The sequence below is a fragment of the Apteryx rowi genome, unplaced genomic scaffold (genome assembly GCF_003343035.1).
Source record: "Apteryx rowi isolate R43461 unplaced genomic scaffold, aptRow1 scaffold_206, whole genome shotgun sequence".
In the NCBI taxonomy this organism is placed as follows: Eukaryota; Metazoa; Chordata; class Aves; order Apterygiformes; family Apterygidae; genus Apteryx; species Apteryx rowi.
The window spans coordinates 174998-188536 of record NW_020448375.1 but is presented as its reverse complement, the minus strand read 5'-3'; the positions used below and the strand labels follow the sequence as shown (position 1 = coordinate 188536).

Sequence of the window (13539 nt, the reverse complement as noted above, 5' to 3'; positions counted from 1 at the left end):
AAGGATTTTCAGTTTGTTCTAGGATGTTGGCATGTGCTTTGCTGAATGTGGACTGTAGTGTTTGGGGAGAACAAGATACCTAAAAAAGATACTCTTTGACCAGTCTGGGGAACTTGGCAATTATGCAGATCTGAAAGCTGAAGGTGTGACCCAAGTAGTCTCATCTTGGGTTTTCAAGAAAGAATAGAGAGGAATCTTAAAGGAAAATGAAAGGGGCCTTCACAGAAAATTATCTTTTGCTTTGCATGCTTAATTATAGGTGTACTCTATTCTTCAGTACATGCTACCTGTTCTCGCTGTGCCTTCACAGGAGACTGTGGGCTGATTCTGCTTTTGGTTAATGGTCTTTAATGCAAAGTCGCTGTACTACTGATTTTGTCTAAGCCTGTTTCTTTAACTTGAGTGGGAGAAAATGAAATATAGTACTAAAGGTCTCAGGTTAAAACCCTGGTCCCTGGGTTAAAACTTCTGCTCAAAGTTTGTGTATTACATAAAGACCCTCAACATACCATCTCCCTTTCACACTTTTGGGATCCAGGTTTTTTCATGCATAAAAAATGTCCAGGATATCTCCTGTGTAATCATTCATGTGCCACATAAAATCTTATTCTATATCTGCTTATTCTATGTCTGCTTATTAAGATTTTTATACTTTTGCCTTCCAATCTAGTTGCAATCTAAAGCTGGAAATTTGAAATTTCTGTTAGCAGAACTGTTGTTTCAGGTCTGTGAAATGTGGAAGACAGAATATAGCCACTTGAACATTTGTTTGTGGCCCCCATTGGGATTAATGGAAGAAATAGTGCTTTGTAACATCTACTCTAAGGGCATATTTTCAGCTTTGTGGGTGGGAGGATTGTATGAGTTTAATTTAGCTTTAATTTTTTTCTTCTTGATCAGACTTAATTTTTTCCCTCACCTTTTGACCCATATCCCAGGCTACTACTAAAGCTATGTTATACCATTTTAGACCAGGTCTCTAAGGAGTTTCTGCCTGATTAAGATCTATGAAGGTTTTAGGTCAGATGTGTTTGACATTAAAACATGAATAATCACACTGGTTTTAATGGGACTGCACATGTTCATATGCGCATGCCAGGCTGCAGGGCCTGGGCTGTTTGGAAATCTGAGTCTCCCATTTAGATAAGTATTTAAGTCTGGATAATCCATTTGATTTTATTTGTCAAATTATAATTTGGTTCCATTTTAAACAACAGGTTCACCTCAGATTCATTTTAAAAAAAAAGTCAATATGTAATTTTTAAAAAATACTCATTCGGGCAAATGGAAATTATATGGAAGGAAATGGAACAAAGGAATAGTGAGAGATATTCTAAGGCAATCATCTGAGCTATCAAACTGGTAGAAGAAAGTGAGCAAAGCTCCTAATTAAATGCTAATTGTCTTGTCTCATGTGTGCTGGATGGTATATTCAGAGTTTCAGATTACATGCTAATTATAATCAACAATGCTTCCGCTTTTCAGATCTCTTAAAAATAATAATTTTTTTTCCCTTGACAGTTCAGCTTCTGCTGCTTTGAGAAATTTTTGAGTAATTCCAGGGCTGTTTCTCAATGCAGGTATTTTTACCCTTCCCAGACACTGGTGTGACTGTTCACCTGTAACCTGACACTGCTTTTGTACAGATACAGCCCAGCTAGTGAGTTAGCCAATACATCCAGCTCTCATCTGTTGCGTGCTCTGCTTATAAGTGCTGCGATTTTCGTGTTTCACGGACCATAAATAAGCTGTAATTATTAGCAGAAAATTCTGATGTAATCTTGCAGCTATTTGTAGGAGGAGGTGGAGGACATCACTTAGTAAGTCTATTGTATGCATTTATAAAAGATAATTATCTTACATCACAGGATATCCTGGGCATTTGCAGATTTTTAAATGTATAGAAGAAAACTGAAGCCTAAGATTTTGTATGGGAGATGATGTCTTACAGGAGATACCTTGTAGAGAGGAGTTGGTGTTGCTGGAAACCTCAGAGACTAGTGAGACAAAACAAATAGTCTTTAGCTAGATGTGTTATTACTTTTGTTTCTAGTTGAAGTCTTTCCATCCGTGTTCTGCATTTCTAAATCAGTAAAGTTAAATATGTGTTGTCCCAAAAGTCAATTTGGATTGCCATTGCAGGGCCGCTACCAGCAATGCAGGCAGATGCAAAATTATTGCCATCTGTGCCAGCAGAGGACAGTGGAAGTACGTCTCCTGTCTGTGAGGTGTGTTTGTATGCTCACTCACAGGTTGCTTTCTAGGTTTATAAAGCTGCCCCATAAAGATTTTGTGATGCAACTGACTGGGCTGTATTTGAAGATAAATGAAATACAGAAGGACAGTTACAAAACACTGGAAATTGCTGTCTGGTATTTCATGATTTCTCCTGCAGTACTGTACCCAGAAGGTGATTTTCATCTCTTCATTTTGGTTTATTTTTGCTTTTGCTAGGAAGAAGCATGTGTCTGATACCAGGAGCTTGTCCATCCTGCCTGGATTCCTATAACTGCTAAAAACATACAGTGCCAGGCATTTAAACTGGAGGAGCCTGCTACTATAGCATTCTCTTTAGTTAAATTTTTTTTATTAGTATCTCCCAAATGTAAGAGATACTGTGAGATTGTGGCTGTTTCTCTTCAGTGGCTATCTTACAGAATACATACACTTGTGGAATTACACTGTTTGTCCACTGCAGTGCTTTTTTAGTATACATTTTTTAAGCATTGTAAATTCACTTTGCACCCTCCAAAACTTTTTTTTAAACAAAAAGAAGTAAAAAATTTTCTTTAGGGTTGGTTCATTTTTAAAGACTACATGTTTTAATGACAGTTACCATCTTCCTGATACAAGCCCTGCTCTTCAAAAGCTGCCCAAATCTAGCAGGATTTTTGCACACATTTTTATCTTAATGTAAATGCTAGTGTGCCATTCATTAGAACTTATCTATAATAGAAATTAAATTAAATATGTAATTTAGTGAATTAAATTCATGGCAACTGAGTAAAATACAGCATTGGGAAAATACTTTTTTTAATTTTTAAATAAAGGCATCATTCAACAAAGTCTTTACTTTTATTTGGGTGCAGGAGGGTATGCTCTCCTTTCCGTTTTGCTGTGTTTTATCTGTGTCTTCAACTATATCAGCTCAATACTGGTGACCATGGATTGGAAAGAAATGCTGGTTATTCCGTCTAGTGTAATTCAGAAATTAGAAGTAAAATAGCAGTAAAGATTTGCATTTTTGTTAGGGTTTAGATTTAGGGTTCTTTGTAAGTCTTCCTGCCTTAAGCATTTCCTGTGTAACTAAAACGTGAAAAGCATTGTAAGCTGGGCTGTTGTCTAACCCTTTGTTCAATGAGCTTTCAGGTATTTCATGTATCTTTTTCTTTTTTTTTTAATCTCAAGTGACATCACGGTAGTCATTCTTGATTAAGATCTGCATGATATACCTTAAGAAACAGAAAGTATTTGATTACTCATCAGCTTGCAAAATCTTTTGGTTTACATTAAAGGAAACCAGGATCAATGTTACAAACCATTGAAAAATATGTTTTCTGTGATAAGATAACATGATAGACAGAAGTTTCAAAGTGCTCTGAAACTTTGTTAATATTCTGGACTCTAAGACAGAATCTTGGGCAGAGCAAATTGATAAAGCTGGAATTTTTCAGGCAAATGAATTTGCCTGAAATGTGTCATAGGTTCATTGTTGAAAATCAATGCACAGTACAGCTTGTGCTGTCTCTCTGTATATTCTATTTTTAATGTCTTGTAGAAAAACATCAAGATTAAAATTTCAGAATGGGGTGACCCTTGTAAATGAGATGAGATCTCATTTACTTATGCGAAAATCATTTCGTGGCACATATTTAATGGCTCTTTTTTGTTTCTGTTGCAGAATTGGAATATGGCAACTCATATGAAATAGAATATATGGAGAAAATAGGCTCCTCTGTGCCTGTAAGTTCTCACTTCCATTTCCATTCATTTGCATTCTCATGTCATAATGTACTGTCTTGATAATGCCATCAGCCTCACTACTCCTTAAATTAATTATAGCACGCCTGCAGCAGATTTGTAAACCCAGTTCCTTTAAATTGGCATAACTGGAATAAATTGCTGTGCTTTGTTGACCTAAATCCAGTACAGTTAGTTCCATTTTGTTATTTTATTTTTAAATTAGTATCATAGTAGTTCTTTTTGGAGATTAAAAGCAGATCACTATTCCCAGCAGTGTAGAGTTCAGAGCTGTCTATACCAGCTATTGAAGTATTGGGGGGGAGGGAACAACAAGAGTGAAACTTCTGAGAAAATGATGGAGAGAATCAGGAGAGAATACGGACTGAATGTAAAATATGGAATACAGTACTGTACATTATCAGTGGTTTTGCCTGACTTCTATTTAATTAATGAATTTGATAGCTTTATTAGATCTAATGTGTGTACATCTGCAGTGGCAGTTGGGAAAGTTAAGCATGTATGTGAGGTGCTCAAATTGATAAGAATAAAGTTGATATTAATGAGTGTTTTGGTAACACTAAGTCAACAGATGCCTCTGCCTGACAGGATCAGAAATTTGATGAACTCCAAAGTGGGAGAGGAAGGGTCATTTACAAAGAGTGACCTCTTTAGCCTATGTTCTTTAATTGTTTATTCCTCAAAGGGATCGTCTCGGTATCAGTTAGTGAAGACTGTATTACTGTCCTATATTATTAGTTGTTTATCAAGTCATTGGGTCACTTGAGGCAGTGAATTAATTTTAATGGAGAATGGTTGAGTTGGTTAATGAGTCTTTCCTTTCCTGTTGCCAGCAGGATGATAGCACCCCGAAGAAACAGTCTTTATACTTAATGTTTGATGCACAGCAAGAGAGCCCAGTCAAATCACCTCCTGTCAGACTGTCTGATTCTACAACGCCGTGCTCAGGGTATGTCGCTGCAAACAAATTCAGCAGTGAAAGGATGTCAGAGAAATGGGTTACCATAATAGCGTATACGCAGGCAGTTCTTCCTTTCACTGCTTCTGCTTTTGCCAAATTTTTTGTTTAAAAATAGATTCCCATCTGCGTTCACATATGATGGAGATTACAAGGAAGAAAGGAAATAGGAGATACAGAAATTGTATAATGGGGGGAATAAGGACATGTATTTCTCCTTCATATTCTTACTAAATAAAGTCGCAGTGGCAACTGTTTCTCTAGACTGTGGCTTCCTACTTAAGTTTTTTTCTCAGATACTGAGGTCATTTTCATTTCAGTCTAGAAATCTGATTGCAACTCTTCGCTTGGCCTTTGCAAGCTATATTTTCTGAACAATGAATCTAGTTCTTAATAGCAGGATGTGTGGGTTTTATTTACTTTCAAAAATTGTGCTTGTTAAGGACATCTGTTCTCAGTAAAAGTTGTTTCTTGGGAGAAATTTAGTTCACAATGCCAATGGGGTAAAAAGACAAGTGAGAAATATTTAAGGCATGTGCATGTCCTTTCTGATGGAAATGGGTTTATTTAAATGGCTCCTGTGTGTTGCTTTGAAAGGGTATTTCAAAAATGTTATGAGATATAATGATTTAAAGTTGAGTTGTAATAATTTGTATGTATAAACATATGAAAGTTTTGAAGAGGACTTGCTTAGTTGTTAGCAGAAGTAGAATTATAACAGCCTTGTACTCCACTCTGAAAGTATGTACACAATCTTTCCACAGGTCAAGTTTTGAAGACCCTGAAGCCCAGCAATCCTCTGGAATGAAAATACAACATCCAGCTTCCCGAGTGCTAGCTGCCAGTCAAGAAGCACACTTACAGTCACCTGACAAATCAAAACAGAAAGACCTAGAGTCCATGACTCTAGGAACAGTTTCAGAGACCATTGAAATAGTAAGTAATTTATGATAAGTGTGTGGGAATCATCTTCCTGTAGAAAATTCTTATGTCATGGAAGACAGCACAGTTAGGGCTTGTAAACAGAGTAAAAACTCAGTGTGGTGCTTAAAGATTTTAGTAGCAGCATGTTGACAGGATCCAAACAAGGGAGAAAGTTTGAGAGAACACTAATGGAATTCAGAAGAAATTTCTGAATTCTTGCCATAGCTTAAAATGTTGTGATCTCTTGCTCCAAGTAGATACTCTGAAGGGCTTTTTTCTTACAAGGCTTTTTTATGCTGTGCTTTAACCCAAAATTTTTAGAGATGTTTTGTATATAAAATAGGTATTTTTATATAAAAGTACAGAATTGGTTTGTTCTGTTACATGTGGTGTGGGTTTCAAAGGTTTGTGGTGAGGAACAGGTGCTCTTTCACATTTTTTTTTATAAACTGTTAACTGTATTGATGTCATCTGATGCTGCAGATGTAAAATTCACTTCTTTCTTGATCATTAGAACTCAGTCCAGCTTCCAATTAAATCGCCCTTTTCAGTGGCTTCTCTGGATTGGATTTGAATTAGTGGTCAGCACTTCCTTACTTCCAGCCTGTACTGCATACAGACCTCAGGGTATTGGTTCTCAAATTCATGTAGGTTCCCTTAAGGCTGTCACTTTTCCAGGCAAACTTGTTTCACAAATGCCTACAACACTAAGCATGCTCACCTGTATGACAATATATGATTTACTAAAGAGTCAAAATGAGAAGAAGCTCACTTTAATACTATGCTTAATTGTATACCTTTTTGTTGTTTAACGATGCTGTTGACGTTGTCTCGTAAGGCATTTTTATTAGACTGAAGACTTTCCTCACCAACTGGAGCCTTGGGTACTCAAATCCCAGAGGTCATGTTTTTAACATTCTAATTCTGTCCACCTTCATGTTACATATTTATCCTGATCATGTTATCATAGTGAACGTAATTGAATTTACCCCCTATAAACAGCAAAAGACTTTGCAGGGGCTGCAAGAAGAGTCTTGCTAAGGTTCTTCTCAGTTTGGGTGGTATTCAAAGCTTTTGGACTGCCTTAGAGATACCTGAACTGAGCATCAGGTATTGTTTGAACACAACTCATGGTGTTAGTCTGAAAACTGTTGTAGAAGTATCAGGAATGGCCTGTGACCCATGGTTTGAGAACCATTGCTTTGGAGGTCTTAGTATCACTTACTTCATGTTCCTATCTTGCAAAATTTATTCAGCTTTTAAATTAGGAATAATTATTCTTTATGTCTCTTACACCTATCAATCATTTGTCTTTGAAAAGGAATCTTCAGTGTGCTGTCAAATTAGTCGGAATCAAAGATTTGCAGACAGATATGTCACTTTAGGCCTTAACTGCTTGGGCAATCTCTGTTACTTATTCTATATCCTCCTTACACTTCAGACATCTCCTGAAGACTCCTTTGTCTCTGCTGATGCTCTTCTCAATAGGATATCTAAGAAAACCTCAATATGCGATCAGCCTGAATATCTAGATCCTGACTTAGCAGAAAAGAACCCTCCAGTATTTGCTCAGAAACTTCAGGTTTGTAGCAGAAATGTAAATGTCAATTTTCCTTTCTTTCTTTCTCTACACAGGTAGGGAATGCTTTACCCTGTCTGAAAGGGGTGAGGGGGAAGGGAAGGGGGATGGAGAAGCAAAATAATAATTTGATTCTTTCCAAAGTAATTTTAGCCTTTTAGGAACTTGAGGGACATAGAGATTTTAATTTAACTATTATCATACGTAAAGTTAAACATAAAACAGTTTCAGCTATCCAATACCATGGACGTGTATGTTTTGTAAAAGTCTTTATAAAGCAAAATCTTTTAAGCTTGAACACAGGACCCAGTGTAGAGGGTTGTCTTGACACCTGGCCTTAGTGCTTCAGTATGCATAGAGTGATTTCCAGAGATTTAGGCCCTAATTCTGCTCTCTGAAGTTAAACCAATACTAGACCTGGGTGAAATGAAAATTAGGCCTGTTTTTCTGCTAAGTTGTCTAATGTAGAATTGGCATGGTGTCTTCTAGAAAAAGGAAATCTTCTGTAGAGCAATTTTGTGTCTCAGGACATATTTTCTAGAATATTCATATTCAAATTTCAAAATGGCAGGATAAGGTTGCAGTGAGAACAGCAGCTGGCATAAATTCACATAAAGTAAAAATGAAATGAGAGAAAATGTGAAAAACAACTTTAACTTAAGAAAACATTTATTTTGCCCAAAGAGTTGTTAGTCCCTAATGAAAATTGTTTGTCTATATACCTACCTCAAAACTAACCAAAACCTGGGGTTTTGTATAGATGTTCTCATCATGAAAAGAACATGGGATGTGTGTGTGTCATCCAGGAATTGTCATCACAATGCATTAAAATATAGTCTTCCTTTTTGGAACGTGTTAAACATTTTCAGTATGTTCTTAATATTTTTTTTTTCTGTGGATTGCTCATAACCAAACACTTGACAGGAGGAGTTAGAGTTTGCCGCAATGAGGATAGAAGCACTGAAGTTAGCCAGGCAGATTACCCTGTCTTCCTTCTGCTCCTTAGATGCCGAGGTATCTGTTTTATGCCTGCTGTGTGTGTGTGCGCACAGATTAAGAAACAGGGTGCTGCATTTTCTTTAACAATAAGGTAACTAAGCCTCTCTGAGTGCAGCTTGAAGCTGTGTGCACCTGAAGTGTCTGTGACACCAAAGCGCATGCTGAAAGCAGTAGTGCACACAAAAAAGCTGTCACCTGCTCCACTCATGGAGTACCGCCACATTCATATTCACAAAAGGCAGGTTTGAAGGCAAGAAGCAGGCATGTATCTATCACAGGAGACAGTCAAATTCTGCAGTTACATGGCCATTCAGTTTTTATTTACAGCAAGATTTGTCCTAAAATGTTTGATGACAAAACAGGTACCAAACGTACTTCTTACAAAGATGATACAGATTTTGCCGTTGCGGCATTTTGCCTGGTCATTTCAGGTTGAAATCAGACCTCTTGATACTCAAAGTTAAGAAGTGGCAAGTTCAAGCAGCACCCCACTTCGGGCTCCTGAAGAATGGAACTCCAATGGTTTTGGAAGAGCTCTAGAGCTTTCGGGGAAAATGGCCTCCCCCACACAAAGTGTCTTCATTCATAAGATCTAAAGCTTTTTTAATTGCTGCTTCTATAGCATGCTGGTTAGAGCCTCATCAGTGTCAGAGGGACATTGTCAATGTGACACTGCTCTAGGATGCATGTGATCCTCACTGTGTTTGGAACTAGACTAAAATGCTAGCTCTGTGTACTGCATTTGATGGTTAGCCAGTTTATGATGCCTTTTATGGTGCTCTTAACAAAAAAGTCAAAAGCCAAAAAGCGTTAGTGACTTTCTTGGAATGTGGTATCAACAGGATGTTGACAGTGTGGCAGCATCCTGATACAATGAGACATTTTATTCCAAACGAGGAGAATGCATTTCTGATGTATCGTTCACCAGTGACCTTTCTCTTGTTATACTGGCCATTAATAAGTCAGTGGCAAACCTTTTACCTGGTCCTGTATCATCTTAATGTTCGAGTAGTAGTTCATTGCATAATAACTACATTCGGGCTGGTTATAAAGTAGAATGTCTTGGTGCTTTAAAGATCAACCATAAAGTAGCTGATTCATAAAGTTTTTTTTTAGATGAACTGTACTTTGATTTAAAAAGTGATGAATGGTTTGATTATATTTGATTTTTTGTGCTTATCTTAAATAGCCCATGAGCTAGCCATTTCCATGATGTGTGTATACTTACCAAAATGAGCTCATTCCTTACAGATTTACAGATGTTTTAAAGTATATGGCCATAATCTTCATTTTTTTAATCAAGAAAACCGTGCTGTTGTCTTCAGTGGAAACTGAGCTTATTTTTCTAATTAGGAATAGAAAGAACAAAGAGAAGGGACTGAAAAAAATAAATACCATTTTCATGTTTGAGCACTAATGTGTGCAACTATCCCGTTGCTCTGTTGTCCTGAGTGGTCTGTCTCAGAAAAGGGTGAGATGGGATCACTCAGCTGCTTTCTCCCCTCCTTGTCTTTCCAGCACTCTGCTGTAATGTGCAGCAGTCAGGCTCTCCAGCATCAGAAAACTTGAGATGAAACACATAATTATATCTAGATGCTCTTTACGGGTTATACAGAAAACTTCTGTTAGATATTTGTATTCTTGCTACTAGCCAACACAGCAGAAATTTAAGAAAATTAAAAATTCAGAAACTTGTTAGATTGTTCTATCTTAAACAGAAGACTGTAGATTTGTGTGTATGTGAATCCTTGTGTGTTACCCAGGAAAGATTCTGAGGATCCACCAGATGACTGCAGTGACTTAAATTCCCCTGCTAACTGGCAGGATTCCCTGCTGGATGGATGGCCATAGTTATTCTTAATGTGGTATAATTTTATTAAACATTTGCTAAACTATTACAGGATGGATAATAAGCATAGGATGCTAAATAAAAACAAAATAATTTGTTATGGCAAATTAAGTTACATGAAAATTGAGATTAATTGAAGTATTTTCTGCTAGTACCATGCCTAAGAATAAGAATGAAGTTTTCAGATAGAGGGGAGTTGTTTGGCCGCTCCCAAACTTATTGTCATGGACTTCAACAACAGGAGGGCAGGTCTGCTATTTTTACATTGCCAAAGATTTCAGTCTTCCAGTTTTGAGATTAATTAACACTGCTGGATTGAACTGTCTGCACTAGTATATCCTGTGGCCATTTTTTTTCGATGCAACTTCAACAGGAGGCTGATAGGGTCCATGTCAGCCTTTCTGTACAGATGTTGAGAGGATGTAGAGTTGTGGTGTTGAAATTAGATCTCAGTAAAAGAGAGAAACTGAAAAGAAAGATATGGGCAAGAATGGAATTAGAATGCATCTCTTCTTTGGGGTGTTCACAGTAGTAAGGTAGGTGTATTTCCTTCAAACAGGTATACTATTTTTTTTCTAGTAAAACTTTGCATGCAGAGCTTATACCTGGATTTTATTTGCTCTTCAATATAGTTGGAAGCATAAATAGGTCTTGTTACACCTCCATTGACCTGCCTGCACACGTTAGTTAGTTAAAAGATTAGATTATTTGATTTGAACCCAAATAGTATTTGAGTGCTTGTAAAGAGCAAGCTAATTTTCAATAGGGCTAAATACTTATTCCTCTAAACAATATAAGAACTATTTTTCACTTTCATTGCAATGCTCTTGTCTATTTGTTTTTTTTTACTTTGACCTTGAAGTGAGATAACTATAGCTGGTTATTCAATATTCATTTAGTTTCATTCTGATCAGATATCTGGTTTCTGTAAAAGATTCTGGGAAGAGAAAAAGAAATGCACTGGACTTTAATATTTACACTGAGATTGCAGTGACCACATTTAGTTGTAACTCCCCTGCAGGCTCTATAATCTTTCTGTGTGAGGTTCAGTGACTTATAAATCCATATGCGTATTACTTCCGCAATTAACTGCTTACCTTCCCAGCAGTTAGGTGTTGAACTTAAAGCATTGACAGAGTTAATTGGGGCAATACCATCATTCTGTTGATCAGATTATTTTATTTTCTAATGATAGGAATATTTGGAGGCAGGAAATAAGTTACTCATTTGTACATCATCTTGGAGCTGCATAAAACTGTTTTTTGAGATAAAATCCCAAAGACTAGTATTGGTTCTTATGACAGGGCTGTCTGGGCAAGGGCAGAATCCAGGAACCCGGCTGTGATTTGTGTGAAGTGTTTCCAGAGTTAGGACCGTAATGATCAGACCAGTACTGCAAAGGTTTCTATTAAATGGTTAAATTCCAAGAGTTTTTACAATAGTTTTTGGAAATTTTAAGTTGTTTTGCATTTTATTAATACTATTCTTTTGTACAATTTACTCAAATGCAAGACAGAGCTAGAAAAATGTAGTGCTTAATACCAGACTAATATAAGTATTTTTAAAAAATGCACTGTTATGTGTTAAACAGTTTAAATGTTCTTCTTTTCTTAAATATTTTCATCAGACTGGCAGTTATTTTGACACATGTTTTCGTATCAGCTTGAGAAAATTTGTGTTTCTTTTACCACAATTAATAGTTTCCAGCAATGTCTTCAGGGGAATTCATCAAATTAAGCTCTAGGAGGCTTTTGAAATATGATACATACAGTTCAGCAGATTGATCTTCATTATAGCTTTTTTTTTGAGGGCAGCTTTGATGATGTAATAGCTCTTTTTCATCTCTAGGTTTTTCTTGCTTTGTGTTTGAGGAACAAATAAAGTACCTTTCTTTTTTTTTTTTTTTTTTTTGAAGTTTTGATACTGAGTTTAGCCAGGACTAGTCTTTTTAATTGGTTACGTGTTTTACCTTCACTGAGGACAGCTCCATGTGTTTTTGTATATGTGCACATACATAGATATCTGAGCTTGTGTCCCAGATGTACTTTTTCCTGCGTAGTTGTTATATATTGGGAGATACTTTCAAGAAGGCAGGCTATGTAAATTTGATAGATCTGGTGATGCTTTTTGGTGAGGTAGGCAAATCCACTGGATTTGAGGTAGCACCTCATAATTATGTTGGAACTGATCATTATTTTGTGTGTTCACAGCCAAATGTAGAAAGGAGAAGGAATGTACCTGCTCTGCAAATGCTAGAAGTAAGATTTAAATGACTTGCACATTTAAAAATGAACAAAAAATGCTGAGCAAATTAATGAGTCTCTTGTATAAATACACATGAAGTATGGTGTTTTGTAAGTACTGTTTAGCTCATTCTTGCCCTAATTAAATTTACTTGCCTAGTCTTTTAATGTTGCTGGTGTGGTTTCTTAATGTTGCCTACAGATGTGGAATCCTTAACATCTATCTAGTCCTGTGTTTTCCTAGAGAAAGCACTGTATATAATTCTTAAGATAGTTTCTTCAGTCAGGTGTGATGTGAGGACCCAGCAAGGACTGCAAAAAAAATTAACTGTACTTTTGGATCCTTTCTATTCTAGGATATGTGAGGAGAACTGAGAACAAGTGAATAATTTATGGCATAACATCTGACGTTTTCTTTAATTGTGTCTGTACAAAAGAATGTGCTGTTGAAATTAATGAAGTCTATTTGCGTGCCCATTGTGGAGAGAAGAACTGAGCCTTGATTCAGACGTTATCTACTCACTTTCATGAATGGACAGAATTAGAATGTTAAAAATGACCTCTGAGATCAACTCAGATTTGAAATTTGTAAGTTAGAATGCAGTTTTGAGACTGGCTCAGCAAGCAACACACACACACGTACACACACGCACACTTGAATGTTCTGTGCTATGTGCAGTATCTTGTATCCTGTTAGGTCACAGAAATTCAAGGCATTTCAGCCATTCTCCGATACAAGTTCTCTCCTACAAAGTTCGTTTGGATGGAAGGATTTCATATCAAGACAATGAGAAAAGAAAATACATAATAAATTCAAGTACAACATAGTAGTCCACCTCTCTGCGAATCACAAATAGAATGGGCCCTGTTTCTCCATAGTCAAGCCCTCCATCTTATCTTGCACTTCCCATTAGTGCTAACCAACCATAAAATCCTGCTAAATCAGACTGGTCATTGAAGTCTGACTTTACACAATTCTCTGGATGAATGGAAAGGATTGCACAGG

General features: G+C 36.6%; 1 protein-coding gene across 1 annotated transcript in view; it reads left to right on the top strand.

Annotated features, from left to right (window-relative positions):
* The window catches only part of TACC2 (transforming acidic coiled-coil containing protein 2), a 77682-nt gene that overhangs the window by 46177 nt on the left and 17966 nt on the right, over positions 1–13539 (top strand). Inside the window, exons 6-8 of the mRNA XM_026064011.1 lie at positions 3902–3963; positions 4815–4930; positions 5704–5875. Coding sequence (XP_025919796.1) covers positions 3902–3963; positions 4815–4930; positions 5704–5875 — 350 coding nt within the window. The remainder of the gene's footprint in view (positions 1–3901; positions 3964–4814; positions 4931–5703; positions 5876–13539) is intronic.